Source organism: Phaethon aethereus, assembly GCF_964289735.1.
Source record: "Phaethon aethereus genome assembly, chromosome: 20".
NCBI classification, from domain to species: domain Eukaryota; kingdom Metazoa; phylum Chordata; class Aves; order Phaethontiformes; family Phaethontidae; genus Phaethon; species Phaethon aethereus.
The window spans coordinates 6,749,086-6,774,285 of record NC_138596.1 but is presented as its reverse complement, the minus strand read 5'-3'; the positions used below and the strand labels follow the sequence as shown (position 1 = coordinate 6,774,285).

At 61.4% G+C, this 25,200-nt stretch overlaps 1 protein-coding gene across 1 annotated transcript; it reads right to left on the bottom strand.

Annotated features, from left to right (window-relative positions):
* Positions 1 to 1,314: 1,314 nt before the first annotated feature.
* PRRX2 (paired related homeobox 2) lies at positions 1,315 to 24,338 on the bottom strand. Its single transcript, XM_082008869.1, has 4 exons — positions 23,554 to 24,338; positions 2,455 to 2,639; positions 2,102 to 2,280; positions 1,315 to 1,536 (listed from the first exon to the last, which is right to left on the bottom strand). Exons 1-4 carry the CDS (start codon positions 23,795 to 23,797, stop codon positions 1,401 to 1,403), a joined length of 744 nt encoding a protein of 247 aa, XP_081864995.1. The 5' UTR covers positions 23,798 to 24,338; the 3' UTR covers positions 1,315 to 1,400.
* Positions 24,339 to 25,200: the final 862 nt, after the last annotated feature.

Here is a 25,200-nt window from a genome sequence, read left to right as displayed (position 1 = left end):
GTCCTCAGATCTACTGCTACGGTCCCCAGCGGGGCTAGGTCCTAGGCAAGTAGGGCTAGTGCCTTCTCCATCCAGGCCACCCACCTGAGCTGGTGGTGTCCCCACACTTGGCTGGTGGATCTTTGTGGTGGGTGAGGAAAGGGTGGTCTGGTTTCCAGAGGGCTTTGCTCACAGGGTAAAACCTCCGTCGCTCCGGCTCATCCCCCTGTGCTGTGGTGTTGGCGGGGGAAGGTGGAGGGTGCGTGTCTCTGGCTCAGTCCCATGGGTGAAGGACTGGGGTGGTGTAAGCCTGGGGCAAGGTTGCCCACCCTGTGTCCATCCCCCTGCACGTCCCACCTTGCAACCCCATTAGGCTGCACGGCAGGGTGGGACGAGGGGAAAAACCATTTCCTCTCTGCAAAACCAAAAAAGCCCACCCCCGTAGAGTCACCAGCCCCAGACCCCCGCACACATCTGTGGAGCTGACGACGGGGAGGCTGTGCCTCCGGAAGGCGAAGCCTGCTTTGCCGTTGGCACGAAGCGCTGGGAGCCGCCTACTCAGCTGAAACCCAACAGCTTTTTCCAATTTTCCCTTTCCCTGGGATGGTTCAATGACCTGGGGCTCTGCAGAATCGCTGGCAAACCCACTGAGGCAGGGCAGCGGTGCCTGCCTGGGGACCGGCGACGCTCTCCTCGGCTCGCAGGAGAGCTCACGGACTCTGAGCGAGTCTTTCGCGATGCTCCAGCCCTCCTCAACCCTCTGGGAAGGGACAAAGCCCGATGCCATCGACATAGGTAGCTCCTAAATGCAGGCAGCATGGTGCGGGGGGCTGGCAGGGACCGCCTGTGGCAGGGGCGAGCCGTCGGCTTCCCAAAGTCTCTCCCAAGCGCCGTGGCTGGGGATGCGCAGAGGCAAACGCCCGGGTCAGCTTCGGCACGCGCGGTTGAGCACCACGAGTTGCAGCCCGGCGGAAAGGGGGGCTCGTGATCCTCCCACCGCTGCATACTGTCCCTGCGGGAGGAGAAGACCCAATAACTCTTTGGCTCTCTGGGCTAGATACCCAAATTGGTCAAATCCAATAGTCCAAGATCCTTCCATGTTTGGAAGCAAATTCTTGTTCCCTTGGCAAGTCTGTTTGTCCTCGAAGAGCGTGTGGGGGGTATGTGTGTGTATATATAGCCTTTATTATAAGGGTGTGCGGAAAAGCAAGTTTCTAACCAAGTTTGCTCCATATGTGGCTATAATTATGTGCCACTTCAGCCTGGGACTGACTCTACCTTCAAAAGGGAAGAGGAGAGGAGAGGTGCTGAGACATTGGATGAGTGGCATGTGGGTTGGGCGGGCGGCAGATTCGTCCTGGACCGGCACAGGAGCTCCACGCTGTATCCTGGATGAGGCAACGGGGCGGGCTTTGCCCTGGTCAGTTCACGGTCGGCACCTGGTTCTGATGGAGGCTGAACTCTTTGGCTTTGAGGCGCAGGCTGGCGATGCTGTTGGCCATGTTCACCCCTTGGGTAGGCGTCGCGGTCCCACTGGAGCTGTAGGAGGGCACAGTGCTGCAGAGAGGGAGCAGGGGAGGAATGAGGCATGGCCCACAGAGGAGTCCCGGTGCCCCACACGGTCCTGCTGGCTTCCCAGGCCAGACTGGCCGTTCCCTCTTAGACATCTCCCACAAGAGCAGTCAAGGCTTCAGCATTTTTATGTGGCTGAATGCATGTGGGAACCCCTCAAGCTATGCACCAGGAGGCCCTGCCTTGAGCTTTTGGACGAGATGGCTGGATACGGAGAGCTGGGAACCAGAAGGGACCCATGCCACCCCCTGTGCCGAGATGTGGGAAGGGTCAGCACGAGGCCAAGTGAATCCCTTGTGAGGACCAGGGCCCCCGCTCTGGCCCCAAAATGCATGGAGGCAGGGAAGCCTGCTCAGTGGTGGGCAGGGGATGCTCAGACGGGGCTGAAACAGGTTCCAAAAGCAAAGCTGGACGAGCTCCTTTCAGCCCCCGTAAACCCCCTGCGTCCTCAGGAGCAGCACAGGGCTGCACTCCGGCGGCGGTGGGGTGGTCCCTAGGCAGCCTGTCCCATGGCCACCTCCTCCCCAGCTCCTCCAGTGCCTGCACCTACCTGTATGGGGAGGTGCTGGTCCAGGAGAGATACTCTGGGGTCAGCGCGGTGGGCCGTGGCGCCATGGGCTGCTCGATGGCTGCTTCTTGACTGTAGGATTTGAGGAGCGATGCTGATCTGTTGGCCAGCATCGCCCTCTCGTTACGGCGAAACTTGGCCCTCCGGTTCTGAAACCAGACCTGCGTGGGGAGGGAAGGCGGTCAGCAGGGACCTGGTGTGAGCAGGGACGTCCCAAGCATCCGTCCTACAGATCGTGGTCATGTGCAGGATGAAACGAGAGAGGGGACAGTCCCTGCTCCCACCTGGGGACAAGGGAGAGGGTGGTGTTTTCTCCCACACAAACCTTTGCTCACCTGGACTCTCGCCTCGCTGAGGTTGACCCTTCTCGCCAGCTCCTCCCGCACAAAGGCGTCGGGGTAGTGCGTCCTCTCGAAGACCCTCTCCAGAGCCTGCAGCTGGCTGCTGTTGAAGGTGGTGCGGTTCCTCCTCTGCTTCTTCTTCCTCTTGGCTGCCCCGCGGCTCGGGCTCAGGCTCTCGCCTGTGGGGGAAAGCACAGAAGGGGCCGCATGAAAGCCAGACCCATGTGAGACCCCCACAGACCCCACATAGGGACCCAGCTGGGCTCAAGCCCTCCTGGGGGTCTGCAGTGCCTTGCTGCGTGCCATCCGTGCTCCCTGCGGGTACCTGGGATTCTGCGGGGAGCAGCATACGTGCAACCCTGTGGTCTCCACGAGAATCAAAACCTATTTCAAGACCTGCTGGAGCTTAGGGTTAAACCCAACATTGGCAAAGACCTGTGGCGGTTTCACGTCTGGCTAAAACCACCCACACCTGATTTTGAATACCAGTCTCAGTGGATTCTGGGGCAGTACTTGACCCAAACTGCTGCATCTTACAGCCTTCCCCCCAACCCCCCAAAGGGGACATGTCCACAGGGTGTCTTGGGCTTGGCCCTTGCCAAGGGTTTAGGTCAAGCTTTCATGGACAGCAATGGAAATTCAGCACCAAAACATCTGAGATGTGGGTCTCAGCTCCCACCTCGGGCACCCCCTGAAGCCCCAGCTGTGGCACGTCCCCAGGGTGACACAGGGCTGCAGCCAAGCATCTGCTCATCCGAGCCTGGTCTTCAGAGCTAGGAACGAACGCCACCACGTCTTGCAGAGCTCAGCCTCCGCAGTGTTTATTTCTGGCTTTGCTGGCTCATGGAAACATGAAGCTGAGGGTGTAGTTTGGTTTCTCAGTATTGATCTTGGGCTTTCAGCCAGGCTGAGATTAATCTCCTCTTTGTCACTAATATCATCAGGTTTAGGCAAGTTTATGAAGTCTTTTTCTGAGATACCCAGTCAGCTGCTTGCACAGGCTTCATGGGGAACACATCTCACTGTCGTTCTTCCTTATGGAGGTAGTGGTTAATTATTCTTTCTGTTAATAAAGCATCTGGATCCAATCTGTACCTACTGGTGGGAAAGTATTTTGGAATTATTTGAAATGTTAATAGTTTTATGACTTTCTGATTCATAGCAGGGTTTTATTGGGGTTTTCTGCTCTATATCATTGCAGGGGCCATGATGGCAGGAATTACTGCTCCCTGAATATGCTCAAGAAATAAATACTTGCTAATAAGCTATCTTGATACTTATTAAATAGAAGTGCAGCATTTTCAGATGATACTTGAGCAGATATCCAGCAAGTATCCAGAATCTACTGGAAGGGATATTGACTCTCCTGCTTCAAGATACCACCAAGCTGCTGGGCAGGAGGAAACTACAGGTTCCAAGATCTTTAAGGCCAGAAAAACCTTCTTGGACCTTAACTCTGAATAATTCAAGCCATGAAACCTCCACCAACAAGTTCTCCATCAAGTCCCTAAGGTCCCTTTGTGCGTGAGTATAGCACTGTCAAGGGCTGTCCCATCCCGAGATGAACCATCAGGACCCCAATATCTGCTGGTAGGTTGTCCCTGGGACTAATCACTTTCTGCCCAAAGCAGGGTCCAAACATAGAGCTACTGCAGAGTTTTCTTGCACCCGTCTCTGAAAACCATGCTGCTGCCTGATGCCACCAACAGCGTTCCGGTGCCAAACGGGAGTCATGCCAGGGGATGCGGCAGAGGAGGAAGGGTTAAATGTATTTCCATTGCTGGCAGTGGCCTCCTGAAAGGAGAAGATGGCTTCTCTTGGCACTATGCTATAACGAGGACCAGTGCAAGGGCCTGGGAGCGCTGGGTGCCTCCAACACCCTGACCTGTTAAGGGATGAAGTGTTGGGCTGGGAGGGGATGCAGAGATGAGGAGGTGGGACCTGGGCACCACCACCAGCCCCGTTCCCCATCTCCCAGGCACATACAGGGATGCTGTGTCCTTTTGACCACGATGGGGCCAAAATGCTGGGACTGTGGGGAGGGAAGAGCATCCCTGGATGGGAAGGGGAGGAAAAGGAGCTCTGTCCACCTCCCAGGGCCTTGCTGCAGCCACCGGAGTTTCTCTGGGTCTTTTATTGTGTTCTAGGTGCATTTGGACGTTGGTTAACCATCCCTTGGGCTGGAAACAGTCCGTGCTCTTGTATTTGGGACATGGCCTTCTTGGTTGGGTAAAGACATGACGGACGGTGCCGTGCCTGAAATACATGCGGGTTTGAGGCCCTTTCCCCGGCCAGGAAACCACAGGCTGCCCTCCATCGCCGTTTGTGTTTAAAGGCTCACAAATAAAATTCTCTAGATTCCCTCCAGCCCTTGTTCCTGCAGCTTCAAATGTTCTGCCAGTCTCTGCTTTCCAGTTGCCCCTTTTAGTTAAACTCCTTTTTTGGTCCTGTTTTCCTTCAGCCAGCTAACGAGCTGCTGGATTAAAATACATGAAGCCCAGCCATGGTTGTCCCCGAGTCTTCCGGGAGCCTGGGACTGAAATGGGAACCATCATGCTGGGAAGGAGCTACAGGATGTTACAGGGTGAGAGACTTTTTTTTGCGGGTTTATGGCCACCCCATAGGGCTTCTGGGGAAATTACAGACCAGGGCTTGGTTCAAAAAGTGCTGTCACCAAGGGCACCAGCTGCCCCCCACTGAACCGGCAATTATTTCAACAGAACTCTAGTAAATGTATAAATAAAATTTATAAATCCCCTTTGGTTTTGTCCCTGGTTTAAAATCCGGCTATAGGACTTCTGCATAAGTGATGGCTTCTCTCACCCACTCTAATTTGTCTGAAAGGAAGGAGGAGGAAGGGTTTCTTAAATTAACTCTCAAACCAGCTCCATAGGACCTGGCCCTATTTCTGGCTGGTTTCTATCTCCCCAAACCCACAGAGGCAAGAGCTCAAAGGCCACGGGAGCCAAGCGACTCCCATACGGGGCTGGCAGGTGTCCTGGGATGGAGATTTAAGACTGGAGTTGGGTCAGGATGTATCTGGGTGCCTGGGTGATGGGCGAGCAGCGAGCCCTGGGCTGTGCCTGCATTGGGGCATTTTGTTCAGCCCCCGTTGCTGGTTTTAATGGAGGGACCTTCTTTTGCATCACAAAACGCCACGGGATGCTCCAGGGAGCTTCTCGGAGGATGCTGGTGGCCAAAACCCCTTCCCCACCTACTCACACCTCCCCTAAAGCACGCTGCACCCTGGTGTAGCTCAGAGCTCCCCGACCCCCCTTGGAAACCTTTGCTTTCCAGCTCAATTCTCTGCTACTTTTGTTTTCCCTCCCGTTTTCACCCCATCTGCGTAGTGCAGGGAGGCAGCTCCATGCCCAGGGCGCCTGCCTGGGTCCTGTGTTCCGCTCAAGGACGAGCCTTGGTCACGGATCAACATCTTTTCCCCATTAGCTCAGGCATCGTGGGCTTGTGGGACCAGATAAATGCCACCCTAATTGCTGGCGGCGTGCGTCTGACAGGTTTACAGCGTGCAAAGGCGGGCCGGATCGCTTCTATCAAAGATGCTTTAATAACTCCAAATCAGCTTTCCAAAAAAGCTCTGTGGCACTGGGGAAGGAGCGGGAAGGGGATGGGATGGGTCCCCTGGAGCCCCCCTGCCATCTCGCTGCCACCCATCTGCGGGAATCGGATTTAACTGGATTCGCTGACACCTTGATGGAGGAGTCGGAAACCAGTTCCCTGCCCCGATGGGCTTCCAGGAATAAAAGTTTGTAATTACACCAAGTTCGTTTGGGGCATGGCTGGAGCCATGGGCTTGATTGTCCACCCCGAGGTCAGAGGGGACTCCTGAGCCATCCCCCCAGCCACCTCTGCCTTGGGTGGATTTAGCTTCCACTGATTACAATTTCCGCTAAAGGGGGGGAAAAAAATGCAGGGGAAAGGGGAAAACGGGGGGGATGACGTTACCAGCTAACGGAAGATGACGTGGGGGGAGGATGGGGAGAGGGAGGCACTGGTGCTTTGCACAGAGCAGGATGGCCTCCCCTCCCCGACGCCCACCCTGAGGCAGCGCCCTGCCGAGAGCCGCGGGCAGCCTGCGGGACGGCGCTCTGCCCTACGGGCGCTGCGGGCTGCTGGGAGTCACCCCAAAACCCTTCTCCGAGCAGGAGCACCGACGCCGGCAAGCCTGGACCCCGCCGTGCTGGCCCTGCCGCCGGGAGCTGGGGAGCGACTGCTCCTGCCCCGGTTGCGACGGCGGCGGCACCGTCGGAGCCGTGCTGGTTCTGCTGGGCGCCCGCCAAGCCCGCTGTTCGGCTCTTGCCTTTTCCCTCTGCGCTTCCCTTAGTTTTCCATAGCAAGGGCTCGGCGGGTTTCGGCTGCCGCAGCCGGGGTGCTGGGCTCGCCAAGGGGGGGCCCCACGCTGGCAGGGCCCCCGGCGCCTCCGCGCGGCAGCCGCCCGGTGCTGTAAAGAGGTAATTTTCACTAGATTTCCACCGAGGCTTCGGCTTCCACTTACGACCTCCATTAGCGAGCGATAAACGACCTCGGTGCAGCTGTGATCCAGACCTAACCAGCGTTTAAAATCCCAGCCGCTCGCACGCCTGAGCCCCGGGGCCGCGACGCCCCGGGCAGGGATGCGCCGCAGGGCAGCTCCTCCCTTGGGAGGGCTCGCGGCGGTGGGCTCCGTCGCCGGGCTCCGTCGCCGGCCGCGCTCAGCCTCCTGCCGCGGGGCGGCTGCCCTCGGGGCACCCGCTTCGTGGGGTTTCTTTGCAAAACGCTCGTCCCCGAGCGCAGCGTTCGCCCAGCGCCGTCCCTGCGCCCTGGCATGGTCACCTCGGCCGACCGCAAGCCCGCCTGTCCCCTGGATGATGCTGCAAAACCCGCCGCGTGCTGGGACAGGTTGTGCTGGCTCCGGCTCTGCCACTTGGCTTTGAGGTGCGAATACCCCCTTTTTTTGGGGGCCGTGCCAGGAGGGAGCGAGGGCAGCCTCTCCTGCAAAAAACCCGGGCTACATCTCCTCCAACGTGTTTCATTTTCCATTGCGCCGCAGCCCCCCGAGCCCCGAACAGTTTTCTGCCATTAAATTTTTTCACGCGTTCCATTTATTTGCGAGCGGTTTGCCAAAGACCTTTTAGGCTTTAAATTTTTCACACCCCCCCCAGCCAAATGATCAAATCTGCCGTACCGTTTACTTCCCTTCTCCGCCTGGAAGGGCGTTTTTTTTTCCCCCCTTTTTTTTTCTTGGGTATAATTTAAGGGTTGAAATAGCCTGGAGGGAATTAGCTGTAAATTCTTCCTAAGACAAATAAATTCAGCTCTCTAAGTTTCTACGTTTTTCAAACTGTTGAGAGACGTTTTGGGTTTGTTTTACTTGAAATAATGATCGTGGCATATCTGACCCTCAGGCTGCGGCCAGCTTTAACCAAATAAATAGCTTTTATTAATTAAGGTTTATCCTTAACAAATAAAACCCCAATTTGATCTCGGCCGGCTGAATTAGCAAAAATAAACAACGGGTTCTCTGGGCACTTGATGTGGATTTAACAAATTAACGCTGGGCCTTCATCAGGGAAGCCGCAGGGTGGTGGAGGCCTTTTACAGCCAAGAAATCCTTTGGAAAAACAATGTCTTTCGTTTCTCCCATGGTCTCTCTCGGTAAACATGTGGACTCCCTTCATCCCTTTATACACTCGGGGGAAGCGAGGAGAGCTCCGGCGATGACGTCCGCCAAAGTTTCATGTGCAATTGTTTAACTTGTTCCTCTAAATCATGCGATGGGGAGGAAACGTTTCCCTTCGGATCGTGGCAAGCAGCGCCGGAGCAAGGCTCTCGGGTTTGGGAATTGCCCCTCCACGGTGTCTGCCCGCTCCGGCTCTTTTTTATCCCGTAACCTTCAGCTGAGACACCCAAAGCTGGGGGGTCGTTTGGGGGTGCACGGGCGGCCGAGCGCAGCTGAACCCCTTTTCCAGCAGCTGCTGCCGGCACCACCCTGTCTTGGGACACGGTTGGGGACAGCCTGGGAGCCCCCGGGGGGGTCACCTGCCTGCGCTGGGGCTTTGCGGCGCGGAGGGATGGCAGGAGGGATGCTCTACAGGCCAAAGGGGAGCTGGGGGCTTGTCCCTGCTCGCGGGCACAGGGCTTGTCGCAGAAGTGATGGCGGGAGCTGCCCACGCCGCTACAGGTCTTTAATGTCTCCAAATGGTCTCGGGAAGCGCGGGGGGCTGAGAAGCAGCCGGGAAGCTGCCCCTCCATGTGTGCCGGGTGGCCCAACTGCGGTGCCTTTCCTGCTCCCACTAGGGAGCCCGGCCTGGGCGCGCCGGACCAACGCGGCGGCGCAGCTTGGGGGAAAAACCATATCGGCGTAACTCCGTTTTCTGGGTGGTTTCACCCCGCTACCCAGGGAGAAGCCCCTTGGGGCCACCAACCCCTGCCCACAGGGTGCCGGTCCCGGCTTTGCGCGGCACGATGCTGCAAGGTCCAAACCCATCCCGGGAACAACCCGTGGGCACGGAGGGGTATTCCTGGGGAACGGGGGCTGCCAGCCCCTCCCCGGGCTCCCCCGCTGCCAGGCGCAGGCTCCGACCTCCTTGACCCGACCCACCGCCGCTCCCTGCTCCCTCGCGAAGACCCTGGGAGTGCGGGAGGTTCGGGGGGGATTGAAGCCGGGGGGGTCCAAATGTGCTGAGTCCAAAGGAAACTTTCTCAGCTCAAGTGGCGTACATGAAAAATTTAAGAGAGGGGCAAGTCTCAGCTACTGGAGAAACATTACAGCAAAATATTTCCGAGGATGTTTCACCTCATTAATTGTGAAAAAACTGAAACGCTGACACGTTTTTACAGGCTGCCAGTTTTGCTGGGGGAAAAGTGTCTCTCAAAAGGAGCAGCAAAAGCCTGGACCAAGAAAGAGGCCAAGGCTGTCCCGGGAGGGCCTTAGCCTGTGCTCACTGACAGGCAGCAGCAGACTGTTTTATGGTTATAGAGTTGCTGCTGCACCAGCCAGAAACCACCCAGCGCCGTGGTCCGCTGCCCCCGGCCGTGCGGACACCCGATTTTCGGGAAGATCCCGCCCGGCGGTGCTGCGACCCCGAGGATGCTCTATGCACAGCCTGCACCCCCCGAGCCCGGAGGCTTTTCCCCTTTGCACCCGCAGAAGCTGCCATCGGCGCTCGGCGGCGATGCCGGGGGTGGTGTGCGGTGTCTGAGCACTCATCGTGGCATATCTGACCGCAAGCTGGGAAGGTCCTGGAGAGCCGTCCGAGCCGGCAGCATCCCTGCATCCCAGCGGGCATGTGTCCAACCTGCGCTTGCAACCTGACTGCGGCACCGCAGCCTTTTTTCAGCTCATCCTCATCTTCAGTGATGCAGCAAACGTGGTGGGAATGTGATGCTTAGCTGGGCTTTGGGACCAGAAGGAACCTGGAAAGGAGGAGCCCTGTGTTGCAGGGTGCTGCCTCTCTTAGGGATGGTCCCAGCCCAGCAGCAGCCACCGAATTCACGGGTGAGTGCCGTGAGTGGATTCAAAGCCCCTCTCCAGCAAGGGCAGCGGTGATTTATCTGCTGCAAAACCCAAGCGCATGAGAGGGACAAGATCAGGAGGCGTCACAGTGATGAAGGGAGGAAGAGAGGGGGTGAAGGAGATGAAGAAAAAAGGGGATGGAGAGAGGGGAAGCAGATGCTGGAGAAGCCAGGTGAGGACCTGGCTGGCTGCATCGTGAGCTGTGATGTAGAGAGGACGCCCTGAAAGCTGGCGACGTCCACGGGGCTGCAGTTGTCTGCTGCAGGTAAAGCCCCGAGGCTCTGACGTGCCAAACCCTCCCCACCACGCCAGAAGCTTCTCCCCCGGCCGCAGGCTCGTGCGTAGCCCAGCACGGCGCTCGCCCAGCTGGGGTCAGGCCACAGAGTCAGTGTTCCGGCATGGCCGGCTCCCGCGTCAGTGGAAGCGTTTAATGAACTTAATTGCAGCCACGTTCCCCGAAGCGGGAGGCAGGGTCGGTGGGATGCTGTCAAGCCTCAGGAAGGGGTTGGGGAGCATCTTTGGCCATGAAGCTCCAGCAGGAGAGGGCTCAGCAGCGCAAGAAACTCCTCCCGCTCACCCGGGTGGCTGCGGGCGATGGTGCCATCACTGGCCTTTTACCTGGGGTGGGGACCACCTGCCCGGGGACGGCCCCCACTGCCAGGCTCCCCGGCTCTGGGATGCACCCCAGCATCCTGGCCCCAGCCTGGATCCTGCGGCAGGATCCAGATCACAGAGCCTGGCACCGTCAGCCTCCCCTGAAACAACTGCTCCAGAAACAGCTTCTAAAGCCCTGTGACGGCGTTGGCGCGCGGCGCGGGGCTCAGCGAAGCCTCGTGCTGCGCTTTCCCAGCCGCCTGGCTCCTGCGTGCCCCGGGAGCCATTGTGCAGGGCTGCAGGGCTCAGACTGCCTGGCTGCACCCGCTGACGGGTGGCACCGGCCCAGGGCATCCAGCCCGGCACCCGGGGTGCCGAGCGGCATCTCTTGGGCTCGGTGATCTGCAAGCAAAATATTCCCTCCCAGGGCCGTGCCCGTGCGGCGGGTGACCCCAGCCTGGCGAAGGGCTTTCAGGAGCTGCCAAGAGCATCCCGTGCGCTCGGAGGAGGCTGCAACCGCAGCCCGACACAATGGGCTGTCCCGGCTCCAGCGCCGCCATCGCCTCCATTGTGTCAGGTCTCCGAGGGGCTGGAGCCGCAGAGGAGCCAAGCGGGGGACGAGCCGGGGTGCTGCTCTCTGCCGGGTACCCCCATTTTCCCCCCGGGGGACGGCAGGGTGAGGAGAAAAGCCTCCTGGAAAAGGTCTGTCGCCTGCACGAGTTTGCTGGGGACGGCGGCGCTGCGGCCGCCGCTGCCGAGCACCCTGGTTGGCTTTGGCTGGCCGGGGTCCGGCCGGGGTTTGGCATCTTCCCTGCTCGTGGCAGGGGAGCAGGCAGCTCAAGGGCGTTCGCACCCCTCTGGGGTCCCCCTTTGCCTAGATGGGGTTGGGGCCACGCTGAGCCTCCAAAAACTCACCCACAGCGCTGCCGGTCCGGGACGTCCCCCGCAAACGCCAAAGAGGGCGAGGGGGAGGCAGGGCCGACGCAGGGCTGTGGGCTGGTGCCGTGGCTCCCGGCTTCCCCAGGGTTGCTCCGGGAGGCCGTGTCAGGCCCAAGGGCTCCTCGGGCAGACGCTCGCGGCTGCGGGGCCCGGGGTGGCCGGAGCTGCTGGGCCGGGCGAGCCGAAGGCCTCACGGCACGGCCAAGCGGCTCGGGGAAAGGCACCGCGGTGGGCTCGAAGCGCCGAGCCGGGCCAGGCGCAGAGCAGCACCGACCCACGGGGGAGCCGGAATTTTAATTTTGTTCTCCCGCGAATCCGGCAGCCCCCGCGGTGGAGGCCCGGGGACCAACAAAAGGCGCTGGCTCTCCCCCAGCGCCGGCAGCCGGGGGCCTCCCCGGCGAGGAGGCGTTGACCGGGGGGGTTTGCTTGCATCTCCCGGCCACGAGACCTTCTCGTGGTGGGACGAGACCAGCGCCCAGGCTGCCCTGCGCCTCGCGCTGCCGTAGCACCCCGGGGTGTCCCTGCGGACGAAGCCCCCGGGTAGCCAGCCGGGACGCAGCCTCCCCGCTTCGCCAGCACCGGTTATGCTGTGCGTTAAAATAGCTGAGGGCAGAGAGTGGCAGCGCCGGCGATGGTTAACAGATGTGTGTAACGGCCGGCCCGGGCCCCGCTGCCAAAATGCTGAGGTTTGGGTCAGCCCCCGGCATCGCCCCGAGGGGGTCCGGGCAGAGGGGACGGCCACGGCGGCTGCCCACAGCCATCGGCGAGCGGGACGCCGGGACGGACAACGCCGGGACGGACAACGCCGGGACGGACGGACACCACTGTCCTGTGTAGGGGCTGAGCACGGCAGATGCTGCTTCTCTCCCCCATCCTGCAGACATTTCAGGCACCGTTCGGTGCATCCGTGCCACAGCCATGGTGGTGCCCACATCTCTCACACGCAGCCGCCTGACATAACAGGTTACACGGTTTCCCAGTGGGGCCCAGAGCATGTGTAATTAATTAACGCTAATGAGACTTGTGCAAGGGCCGGCCCTCAGAGCAGCACCCGCCTGCGCTTGCAAAGCTCCGCCGAAAACTCAGCTTTAACTGCAAAGTGGGTTTCCCAGGGGGACTGGGAAGGGGACTGGGATGGCGGGTGCCTCGGACCATCACGGTGTCGAGAGCTCGCTGGGAGTTTTGCACGGTGTTTAAGAAATAAAACTCATCAGCCAGGGCTGCGTAGCAGGAACACTGGGTAGAAGGCGGACTGCCAGCCAGGGACCCCTGGCATGGCGGTCCCAGCCTTCCTTTCTCCCCTTGCCCCCCCCAAAATAGGTGGCTTACTTGAAATTTAATAAGCAAAAGCCTATAGCAAGCCAGCCCCAATGGCGTCTGGCACTGAAACCCAACCCCAGCCCACCAGGTTAAAGCACAAACCCCATTAAATCAGGGTCATTGCCAAGGGGGAGGGAAGAGTGCGGGCAAGGACGGGGGGAGCGGTGGGAACCCCCATGGTGTCCCCTCCCGTCGCCTCCCACCGATCTGACTCCCCTCTCTGTTTTGAGGCCAACTGGGTGTTTTTCACACCCAGGCCAAGATGCCACCCAGCGCCCGTTTTATCAGCAAGCGCCGGCACCTGCCGAGAGCCCATCCCGCGGCCACCGGCCGGCATCCTTGGACCGGGGACACCGGCACGTTTGGCCAGGGCGTGGGATGGGCACAAGCCCCTCGCCGGGACCCCATCCCACTGCCACTCCGAGGAGGACCCTCGTGGGCGCATGCACGCACAGACATCCCGGAAACCCTCGCCAGCGAGCAGCATCGCTGTCCTCCGGTCTGGTTTTCATTTGAGGTCGGTGGCCTCTCGCCAAATTTATTGTAAAACATTCATTTTAATAAGTGGCTCGTATCTTTTTTTTTTTTTTCTTTCCCCAAAACCCAGCCCGGTTAACTGTTTCCAGGTTAAAGCAGAGCCATGCACAGGGATGGCGGGGACGGCGGGGTGGCGGGGACAGCGGGGATGGTGGGGTGACGGGGACGGAGGGGACGGAGGGGACGGAGGGGACGGCCGGCAGGTTCCTGGAGGCAGGTGCCGACTGCGGGGAGGACACCTGAGGACACCAGAGGACATGTTGGAGATGCCAGGGTGGGGGCCGCTGCATCGAGGTCCCGCTTCTGCAAACATGGGCGGCACTGAGATTCTCACCCTCGTCACCCCAAGACTTCGTGCCCTCCAGGTCCCTGGGGAGCCCAAACACCATTTTGCCTCACTGGGGACACCAACCCCAACCCCAGTCTGGTGACGGGCTGAGGCCCCAAAACCCAGCCAGGAGTAAAGTGGGGGGGACGCTGGCACTGATGGGTCCTGGGGTGCGGGTCAGGGACCTCTGGGCACTCTCATATAAATCTTATTAAAACTTAACCCCCGATGGGTAACCGGGTTGTGCTGAATACGCAAAGCGCTTCGCCAAGTGGACAGTGCCTGGTAGTTTAGTTTCGACATTTGTTTTAAGTTTTTTAAATCTCTAATACTAATAGAAGTGCTTCAGTGTCTTTTAATTTAAATGAAAACAGTTATTTTTTTAATTTAAAAATTCCCCTGAGGTATTTACAACCCCCAAATTACAGCCATGTGGCCGGCCCAGCCAAGAAAGTGAAATCGGTGAGGAAGGAGCGTGGCGGCCGCCCCGGCCCGAGCTGAGCCCAGCACGGCCCCGAGCAGCACCGCGCCGGTGGCCGTCCCCATGTCACCCATGTCCCCTCCAAAGCACCCCACAGCTGCTTTGCAGGGGATGTGGGATGCCAGTCCACGGGGCAACCTGTCCCCCCCGAGCTGCCAGCCATGGGCAGTCCCTGGCAGGACGGCATCCTTCTGTCTGTCCTGCCTTCGTTCTGCCCTTCCTTTTTCGTCCTTCCCTCTGCCCCCCGCTCCCTTCCTTCTCTCCTTCCCTCTCCTGGACCCACATCAGGCCGCTGCGGGCTCAGGCAGCAGCAGCCCTGCAGCACCGGTGGGTTTGGAGATAGGAGCTGCCCCCGCCTGTTACCCCGTCCCGCACCCTCGGCCGTGCCGCTGCCGGCCCCGGCTCTGCTCCCCACCACCCGCCCAGCGCGGCGCGCGGGGTCCCCTGCGGGCTCCCCTGCAGCTTCGCCGCTGCTCCTACCCCGGCACCCCCCCTGCAGCAGTGCAAGCCCCCAGCCCCTGCAACGCCCTGTGCGGCGCAGGGTGCAGCGCAGCCCCCCCATACACACGCTGCAGTGCCCGGTGCAGCCTGGGGGGCGATGCAGTCCCCCCACCCCGCCCAAGCAATGCCCCGGGGTGCAATATAACCCCCCCTCCCCTGCAATGCCCTGTACAGCTCGGGGCGCAGTGCAACCCGCCCCACACACCCTGCGATGCCCCGTACGTCTCGGGGCGCAACGCAATCCCCACCCTGCCCAAGCAATGCGCTGCACGACCAGGGGTACAACGCAATCCCCCTGCACGACTCAGGGTGCTGTGCAACCCCCCCCATACGCACCCTGCGATGCCCTGGAGTGCGACGCACCCCCCTAATGCCCTGCACGATTCGGGGGTGCAGCCCACAGCCCGGGGCGGCACGACCCGCTGCACCAACGCCTCCGTTCCAGGCTCCGTACCCGGGCTGCTCCCCGCGGCCCCCGCGCCCGGCAGCCGGGCTCTGCCCCCTCCCCGGCGCCCCGCTCTCGCCAGCGCTGCCATGTGCGCCCCGGCGCTCCCCCGGCTCCCCCGGCTCCCCGGCCATGTGCACTCCAGTTTCCTCGCGTGTGAAGCCTGCAGCCGCGCAGATTCGGTGGCTGGAAGGGATGGCGCCTCTCCACATCTGGTTCAGTGTGCGAGCCTGGCGCCTGGCTTAGCCGCAGTCTCCATGCAGAGACACACAGACTTTAATAGACTCATACAATTCTTCCTGATCTATCACTGCAGCCGCAGCTGAAAAGCTGCTTTATTATATGCACTCCAAAGGGGGATGAGGAGGGAAGGGGAGGGGGCTGGCGGCTGGCGCGGACGCTCTCTAAAGGCTCCCAGCCCGTCCGGCGTCCCCCCGGGACCTGAGCTGCCCCCCCGCCCCCCCGGTCCTGCCCTGGCTCCCGGGGGCCGTTCGCCCCCCAGTCCTGGGTGAAGGAGCGGCGCCGCGGCCTCGTTACGCCTCCTGCCCAATTAACGCCCGCGGCCCCCCGAGCTGCCGTTCGCACCCCGGCAGCGTGCACGGATGGGGCAGCCCCCAGCTGCAGGGGAGGGGGGGCCAAAGGGGACTCCGTCTGTCCCCCTAATGTCCCCAGAGCGGCGTCAACTCTCCCCCAAGCTGGGACATTTTCCCCCAACCCCTCCAACATCAGCATCCCATTCACCCCCCAACCCCCTGCTAGGGAACCTGCAGCCGCAGCTGCCGGCACAGGCTGCCCGTGGGCGAGGGGCTGCCCCACAGGCAGGCGCTGGCCCCCCCCGTGCCCCCAGCAATGCCCCCGGCGGGTCCCAGCGCTGGGGCTGGTTTTCCCAGGGAAAGCGCAGGGCAGGGGAGCGTCCGGTGAGGGATGCTGAGCACGGACGGGACGTTTCGTTACGCCGTGGGAAGGCTGGAAAACATCGCCTGCGGCCATGCGTCCCTCGGGCGAACACGAACGCTGGGAATGCCTCAAGGGTGAGGGTGGGATTTTTTTTTAATTCTCGGAACTTAGGGGGTGTCCAGTGAAAAACAACCCTGTTCTGCAGTGCCATGGCAGCATTGGCCAACGGGTGCTGGAAAACCGCCTTGAAACCCCAAATCAGTCCTTCCTCACCAAGAGGGCTTGTTTTCCCTGTCCCCCTCGACCCGGCTGGGCATCGCTGGCCCCGCGCAGGCACCGGCTCCGGGCAGGGGACGGCTGCCTCTGCCCACCGCGCTTTCACCCTCTTCACGGTTGCTTTTTCCAGCCAGGAAAAAAACTAATCTGTATTAATCCTGGTCTAAATCCTCGCCCAGTCCCAGCTCAGCCCGGCCCCAACCCGCTGCCCCAGCATTATAAAGGATGCTCTGAGCCTGCCCGGTGGCTCAGGATCCCATCCTGGGAGGATAACTCCTTCCAGCTGCTGCTCGCGCCGCAGGGAGGGGAGAGGGTGCCAGCCTGGGGACACCAAGCCTCTGCCAGCCCCAAAGCGCCCGGGTCCCATCCTACTTCAAACCCCATCCCTTCGGCTCAGTGATTTTACAGCCCTGTGGGGATAATTCCCTGTGGCAGAGGAAATCAGCCCTGGGAAGAAGGGGTGATCGGCCCCACTCCCTGGGAGAGAGGAGGGTTTCTAATGAGGCAGCCTCAAAGCCCCAAATCATTTCATCAGCCTCCCAGCTACAGACACACGCCCAGGCTCTCTTAAAATGCTGATTCGTTGAAATTCACCCATCTTGGCTGCACGGAGTCGAAATTTCATATTTTTCCTGTGAATCAGCCCCGTTCCCTGAAATAACAGCCCAAAAGGAGAGGGGAAATAGTCTTGCACTGAGCTGTTCCTGGTCGAGCTAGACATAACAGCCCGGGGGGGGACGGGCAAGGTGTCCCCACGCCCCGGCACCCTCCTGGGCTGGGCACGAGGTGTTTGGAGCTGCTCGGGGCTTAAAGCACATCAGTGGGTGCTGCCGGGGCTCCCAAGGGAAACGGGCAAAGCGCCATGTCCCCAGTGCACCGGGGACCCCACCGCTGTCCTGTCTGGACCTTGTCGAGGGGTGGCTTTTGCAGCTCTGCCCCACACTCCTGTGTCCTTTCCCTGCTGGAAAGGGGTGGGGGGAAACAAGCATCCCCCGCAGCAATGCCTGCCGAAAACCCGGCTCGCTGTGGGTGCTGAGGGGAGAAAAATCCCAGCAATGAGAAGTTGGGGGAAAAGTCATTTTCCTGCTCTCCTGGACCAAGCAAGGCTCCTCCAGCTCTCGGGCTCCCCCAGCAACGGGGGACCCATACCCCCAGGCCCTAGTTTTGGGGTTTTTTTTCTCTTTTCCCTCCGGAAAAAAGGCTCCCCCGGCGCAGATGCGAGTGCAAGCAGGGACCCCGCAGAGCCCTGCAAATGCTGCAGAAAACGTGCTGGTATTTCTCTCCCTGCGCCCCTGGGGAGGGTCTGAGCGAGCAGGGCTGCTTCCCGGCGCTGCAAAAACCCCCGCTCCAACCCAGAGCCCCCCCAGGCTGGGCTGGGGGTAGCCTGGAACCCAGGTCGGGGTGTTCAGCCCATTTGGGGGCAAATTTTCCCCAAATTGGAGCCCAGGTGCCATCAGTCAGTAAGAGCCTGACTGCAACCCAGGGTGCAGAGCATCCTCCCGGTGCACGGCGAGGAGTGGGATCGTGAGCCGGTGTCACCCGTTGGGGCTGGGGGGCACAGGGAAGCACAGAGCAGCGGTACCAGGGTGGGCCCCATGCCAAAAGCCCCATCAGACCTGGGGTTTTCCATTCGTGACCCCCAGCCCAGGGTCCCTCCCTGTCTGTGCCCAGCAGCAGTTTGTGCTGCTCTGGCTGGTTTTGGCAGGGCTGTGACTTAACTCAGCTGCTCATCCTGCCCGTGCCATGGGAAAAGCATCGCTCCCACCCACCCCATGGTTTTTGGATGGACAAGACCCAGAGATGGGTTTCCCCCCATCCATGGGAGAGGGGACCCCCAGGCACCCCACGTGCAGGGTCCCATGGTAACGAGGCAAGGTGGGAGCCACGATGGGAGGTGGGGGGGTGTCCCCAATTAGGGAGGGGGAAGCCTGGCTGCAGAGGGTCACGCTGCAGGTTGAGGCCATTCCCTGCAGCAGCCCATGAGGGTGCGGGGTGGGCCCCTCCACATAGCCCCTTTTTTTCCTGACTGGGATACGCTGGGCCGCCTGCGAGCGGCTGGAGAACGTCTGGGCGAGCCGGGACACGTCAGGCTCCCCATCCATCCCTCGCCTGTCGCCAGCCTCGTGCTAAGCGCAAACAAATGTGGAGGGCCGGGGGGCGGGCCGGGGCGGGGAGCTCCCGCCCGGATTAATTGGTGCTTACTCAATACGCGCCGATGGATGCTACACCAGGGACCTGCCAGCATCGGGCACTGGGCAAGTGCTGGTCCTGGGTGCAAGGCCCGGCTGTGCTGTCCCCCCCACCTTGGGGACCGTCCTGCTCCAGCAGCCCCGTGGGCACTGTCCCTGCATGGGGACAAACCCCTTGTCTTGGGGTCTGCGGCCCTCAAAGCCCTCCAGGGAGGGGTCCCCAGGCAGGTGCTGGGGACAGTGAAGGTGACGTCCAGCCTCTGAGTGTCATGGCTGTGCAGGGATGGCTCCTGTCCTGGTGCCACCCAGCCCGGCTGCGCCGGCCTTACAAGGACCGCGACAGCTCGCCCCCCCCGCTGCGAGTGCCACCGCTCCCGGCTCTGCTGCACAGGGCCCCGCAGGAGGTTTGCCAGCCTGAGAGGACGCCATGGGTAGGGGCTCCTCTGCCCAGGCACCCTCAGCTGACGCTGTTTTGGGGAGCGGCAAAGGACCATGGGTGCTGTAAACCCTGCGCCCCAGCCTCGCTGCCCGCTGGCGGGTCGTGTCCCACCCTCGTGCATCCCAACCTCACCCCCCAGGCTGGGGCAAGCAGGTCCTGGTGCCACGCTGAGCAGCCGGGACCCCTGCTGTCCCCTCCTTTGGGGGACAAAAGCGTGAGAGCCCCTCCGCGGAGAGCTGCAGCCATGTCCATCAGACACTTCTCAAAGCCTCTTCTCCCCGCGGGGGCTGAGTCGGGGTCCTGAGACCCCCATCCTCCCCGAGCGGTCACCCAGGAACCGCAAAAAGCCTCCCAGCAAAGGGGCTCGGGGGATTTCCAGCACTTTTGTGGCCGTGAAAAGCAGATGGGTGCTGGAGAGAGGGGTCTGACAGGTCTGGGGTTTCAGGGCAGCGGGACCCCGGCCGGCGGCCCGTGCCCACGGCCCCACCCCGCTGGCCCCAGGGCTCTGTATTGCCCTGAGCCAGGCACACGGGCTTGGCCACGAGTTAATGACGCTGAGTTTAATTGCAGCCGAGCCACGTACGTGCATGGATGTCCCAGGGAAGGCAGATCCCTACAGGCACATCCCGGCCCTTTTTCAGCAGCGTTATGTTAACAGGACAAAGGGCCAAGGGGTCCCCGAGCTGTGCCCCCCGTCCGGAGGGGACGAGTGGCATTTGGGAAGGCAGAGCAGCACAGCCGAAACGTGTGCTGCGAGCCAGGACCAGCACAGCCCCTGGGCTGGGCCACCATGGGGACATCAGCCGGGATGGCTCTGCCTCAGCGAAGGTGCCCAAGCCCCGGGAGCAGCTCGGGGCTGCTTGGGGCAGTCAGCCACTGCTTGACCCCAAAAGCAAATCCCTTCCCCTTTTCCCCTCTGTTACCAGGTCCCTGCCCCTCCCTATCTCGCTTCTCCCTTTTCAACTGTCCTTGTTTACGTAATTAAAACCAATTTGCTGTAACATCCTCTCAGTCCCCTCTACCGCCTTGATGCAGCCTCTCCTCTTCTCTCATCACCGCCCTGCTCAGCGCCCACAGCCCCAGCACGGGTCGGGGGGTCCCAGCCGCCCCAGGGTCAGGAGGGGGCCCCAGGAGCTGCTCTGCAAAGGGGGTGCCCGGGGGCCATCACATCTCCCCGACCCACCGCCCAGCCCCACTGGCTGCAGCCGAACGGGCAATGCATGCCTGCCCCATGCCGGAGGATCGCCTCGGAGGGGCCGCAGCCCTTCCTCTGAGCCCAGCTGCGACAAAAGTGGCTCTTTCTGAGTTTTCAGCCCCGAAGCGGCTGCTGGAGCCAGCACCCGACTCCCTCTCCCATCCCCAGGCGGCACCAAAAGTAAGTTCATTGTTTGAAAAGCCATCAGTCAAGGCCTGCTGGCTAAAATTACCCTCCTGCTTTATCATCTTGAGAACATTAAGGGCTGTTGTTAACAGATGTTTCGCGTTACACATTATTTGTTAGTCTAATGAAAGGAGGTGAACAAGCTTTCAAGACCTCAGAAGTTGTGCGGAAGGTTTTCGATGGGATACTGCTGCACCGCTCCAGGGGAGGATGAGGATGAGGATGGGGATGAGTCCTCACCACCTTGTTGGAGTTTCCTCGCTCTTGCGTGGCTTGTGGGATTTCTGCCTCTTAATTTCTGGGTGCCGTGAGACCAACATGTTGCACAGATTATATTTGTACTCGCCCCCCCACTGAGGATGCTCTGGGTGCCCGGTTAGGGGCTGGGGCCAAGGCAGGGGCTGAATAGCCCCCTTGGCTGGAGAGGGAGATGGGGATGGCTCTGGTCCTCGGTGCCAGCGGGAAGGGATGTGCCAGCCCTGCAAAGGACTAATGGAGGGGCTGCCTGTGGAGGAGAGATGTGCCCAGGGCCCCAGATATAGGGCTGCCCCCAGCCACCCTCCCCAACTCGGGGAGGGCTGTGGGACCAGGGGTGGTAGGTGAGGGCAGGGACAAATTGAATCCCTCTCTGTTAAGAATAAAACCCTGCCCTGAGCTTCTCTGGCTCTGCTAGCCTCGGGAACAGAGGCCTCCTCCTGCTCAGGCTGCCTGGGGAAGGGGAGAGGGTTTTGTCGAGGTCACAGTCTGCTGAGCACAGCCTGGGGCTGCCTAAAGCATCCCCGCGCCAGCTCTGCCCGCGCAGCCCCCCGCGCCACGGCGAGCCCTGCCCGGTGAAGGAGGTCCCAGTAGCTTCGCTGCAGGCTCGGGGCTGTTCTTCCTCCAACCCGCCGGCGCGACGACACTGGCAACGGCTTCCCGGCCGCAGCGCAGAGCCGCATCCTTCAGAGACATACTCAGGTACCAGGGTCCGTTTGCACTGATAATAAACCCACTGCCACCAACCTGCGGGGCTCCAAACTTCCATCTGGCAGAAAAAGCCCACAATGGTGAAGAGGAAAATGAGAAAAAACACCGAGAGGCTCTGTTACTTTAGGATGCCAATAAAAGATAATGTTACCAGTAAAAGTTGCTCTGCTGTCATCACGCTGATGCTGAAAGCATGGCAGATGTGTAGCAAAAGGCTGATGCTCTCAAAGGCAGGGCATTTGCCTGGTATTTCAAGTCTCCCCATCTCGATTTAGGAAATTGCATTCCAGTTTAGGCAGTGGCAGTGGGTAATGGCTCTCACCAGTCGATGTTTGCATGAACACAGGCTTTCTTCCCTGTTTCCTTGTTCTCTTCTTGCTCGCTGCTTTCAGCTCCCATCGCTCAGGTATTTCTCTCTCCAGGTGGGATCAGGGGGAGAAACACTTCCACTCCCAGACGGGTTGTCAGACCATCCCAAATGCTGGCGATGTCTTCAACCCTGAACCTCGCCAAAGCAGGTGCTAATGAGAAATATCCCCCGGGGTCTAGCGGTGCTGGGATCAGTGGGCCAAACCCCACAGGGCCCCTCTCCCCCAGGAGGAATGGGCTTTTAGGGTGAAAAATGGGCTTGTGGGGATCAGCCAGCCCCCTTGCCTTTCTCTCCCTGGTATTTTCATCACCCGCTGTTCCCGCTGAACCTTTTTGTGGCACGTTGGGAGCTCAGCAGGGTGGTAGTTTCTCTGCTGTTTTGCAAATAGCCCTGTGAGATGAGTCTGCTGCTGTGGGTTGGGCCAGGTTTCCGAAAGCTGCGCTGATCCCGCACGGCATATTGTCCCCCGGTATGGTCCCATCAGCAGGCGAAAACCTCCCTTGTCCCAAAGGCAATGAGAGAAGTACAACCAAAACCCGAGGGAAGGGGAGGGAGGATGGAAAATAACGCTGAAAATATCAGACACCATCCCAGAAAGCAGCGCCCAGCCTCACCCAGCCCACAGCATCCCGAGCAGAGGCAGGCTGGGGGGCTCGGGGGGTTTCTCCATGGAGGAAGGAGGTTGTGCAGGGAGTGAGATGTGGGTGGGAGAAAGATGCTTCAGACCTGTATGCAATGTGGGAGCCGCGGGAGGATACGGACCCTGCACGGGAGGGTGGGGGCACCTTCCCACTGGTACCCCTCACTGCAGGTCTGGGCAGCCTCTGGGGTGGGCTGAGCCCCCCGGCCAGGCGTGGGTCAGGCCCTCGGCAGGGCCACCAGCACCCCAGGGCTGCGCTCCAGGGGCTGCAGAAATCAAGCCTGGGGTACCAAAGCCCACCCCGGGGGCAAGTTTGGGGGATGTCACTGTCAGGGTCTCCTCGGGGTGGGCACCACAGCCCGGGCCGGGGGGAGGTGGTGTGTCTGCACCCGCTCTGCCCCCCCACTCCATCCCCATGTCCCCTCCGCCGCCTCTGCGCCCCGAGGGGACAGCCGGCTCCGGGGTATGCTGGGGGCCGTCGGGAGTCCCCGGACTGGGGCTTTCCCGCAAGGAACGGGGCGAATCTTCCTCGCCCCCGCCCCGGGCACCGGAGCCGGGATGCGCCGGGGCCGGCAGAGCGGTGCGGAGGCGCGCGCGCAGCGCGGCGCGGGCGGCAGCCGCGGAGCCACCGGAGCCCCCACGCAGGCGGGGTTGTCCCGTTAAAAGCGCGCCTCCTGCCAGGACCGAGCGCCACGAAGCCGTGTCCCGGGTGGGTCCCCGTCCCCTCTCCCAGCCCCGGCCCCACTGCCACGGTGCTACCGGCCCGGGGACGCGCTTGCTGCGGGCGCCGGGAGAGGATCCGGCCGCGTCTCGCTCCTCCCGGTCCCGCCGGGCCGCCGCCGTTCCCCGGGCCCGGGAGACCGAGGCGGGGAGCCCCGGGACGCACCGGCCGCCCGGGACCGTCCCGTTCCCGGCACCGCCGGTGGCGGCGGGGAGGCAGCCGGTGCGGGGGGTCCCTCCCCTCGGTGCGGGGTCCCTGTACCCCCTGTCCCCGGTGCGGGGTCCCTCTGCCCCAGCCGTCAGGCTGTCGGCACCCCCGCAGCTCGCCCCGACGCGGGTCACCCCTCGCCTCCACCCGGCCCGCACCCCCCCAACATCCCGCCGCGGGGGCACACCGACCCCCTTTGTCCGCGGTGCCCGGCACGGAGCAGCGGCCGCCGGCTCCGCAGCCCGGCCCGGGGCTGCGCGGGGACGGCGGGGACACCCCATCCCCACGGCTGCCCCAAACCAGGGAGGGTGTGTGTGGAGTTGTCTCATCCCGGGGCGGCGGGACTCACCGTCCTGGGGTGCTGCCTCGCTGCCGCTGCTGCCTCCCGACGGCTCCGGCATGGCCTTGCCGCCACCGGCGGGCGGGGGGCCGGCCGGGGGGGTCCCGTTCATACCGGCCGCCACCTCCTCCAGGTCGAGGAGATGGCTCACGCTGAAGTTTTTCCGGCTTTGGGGGTTTTCGGGGTGCTCCGGGCCGCGCACGGTGCTAGGGGCGAACGGCTTGTCCATGGCGAAGGCTGGCGCCGAGTCCATGGCTCCCAGCCCGCAGCCCACCCCGAGACGCCGGGCCGCTCCCCGGCCCCCTTCCCCTTCCCCACCTCCCCCCCCCCCCCCAAAAAAAAAGAGAGAGAAAAAATATAATAATAATTAAAAAAAAAAAAAAGAGGTGTGTGGGGGAAATCACGGCTGCCCTGTGAGTCCGGCTCCCTCCCCAGCCCCTGTTCCGCCTTGTGCTGACGTCTGGGGAAAAAACCACGCTCCCAGCCCAAACTTTCTTCCCCTGCTCTTTGCTCTGGAGCTGTTCAAACAAACGCCCCTGCTCCGAGCCGAGCGGGGCGGCCCCTCGCCCCCCCGGCACGGCGACCTGCCCCCCTGCCAGGGGCCGAGCACCGCCGGCAGCCAAGCCGCGGGAAAAAAAGGGGGGGGGACACCCGCTTCCCCCCCTTCTACCCCGTCCACCCCCCCAACCCCTGCTTTAAGTGCTTCTATCAACAAGTGTAAGTGGTTGTGCTCCATGGGGAAGGATGGGGGGGGAAGAGGGGCCGGGTTTCCCCAGACCCAAATGGGGCTGGAAGGAGAGGTGACCCACAGGTTAGAGCGGGACACGGCCCCCCTCCACCTCCAGCCTCCCCCCCCCCGGTCCCCATCAACCCCGGAGCAAGGTCACCTCTCCTGGGAAGAGCCTGGCTCGCTCGCCTTAATGAGATAATTACGTCCTGCACCACGGTTAAAAACTCATAGGCTGCTTCCCTTGGGGTTAGAAAGAAACCTCCCTAATGAAAACCAGCCACCGGGAGAGGAAAAAGGAGTTTCTCCTCTTTAAAAATTATATATATATATATTTATATATATACAGACACACATATATGCAGGGAGGAGGCGGTGGGAGGGAGGGGGCAGAGCCAGCGGCTGGGGCTGGTTGCCGGTGTCCGGCAAGGGCTGGGCTCGGGGCGATGAGCAGAAATCGAAGAGGTTAACGGTTATTATTTCTTCCCCTCGATTCCAGCGTGCTCTCCTGCCCACCACCGCAGGCACATATGGACGGGACTGCGCGCACGCAGGCTTCGACGCGCAATCTCCGAGCGAGATCGGCCGCTGCAGCCCAGCTCTGAGCTCATAAACATCCCTGCTCCAGCGCGGCCGAGGGAGGCAAACCCCTGGCTGAGTTATTTTAACATTTGTCAAAAGCTTTTCTTGCGCTCTCTTCCCCTTCAAGTCGGAGGCGTGCAGATTTTTAAGCCAGCCAGTGCTGCCAAATCTGATCTTCCTGACGGGGAAGCAGCTTCCCAGAGCTCCCCAGCTTGGAAGGGGTGTAGCTGAAGGCAGATTTTGGCTCTCTCCGACGCTGCGGGGGGCTCCCCAAGTGTGCAAACAAGCCAGCCCAACCTCCCTTCCCCCCTCTTTTTTTTTTGGGAGGGGGTCCATTTATTAGCCCT

What these genes read in the sequence shown, in the direction of transcription:
- PRRX2 (XM_082008869.1), bottom strand. Translation starts at nt 23,797, where the DNA reads ATGGACTCGGCGCCAGCCTTCGCCATGGACAAGCCGTTCGCCCCTAGC. An exon ending in CGAGGCAGCACCCCAGGACG is followed by an intron (nt 2,640 to 23,553) that starts GTGAGTCCCGCC and finishes TTTCCCCCACAG; the next exon opens with GCGAGAGCCTGAGCCCGAGC. An exon ending in TCAGCGAGGCGAGAGTCCAG is followed by an intron (nt 2,281 to 2,454) that starts GTGAGCAAAGGT and finishes CTCCCCACGCAG; the next exon opens with GTCTGGTTTCAGAACCGGAG.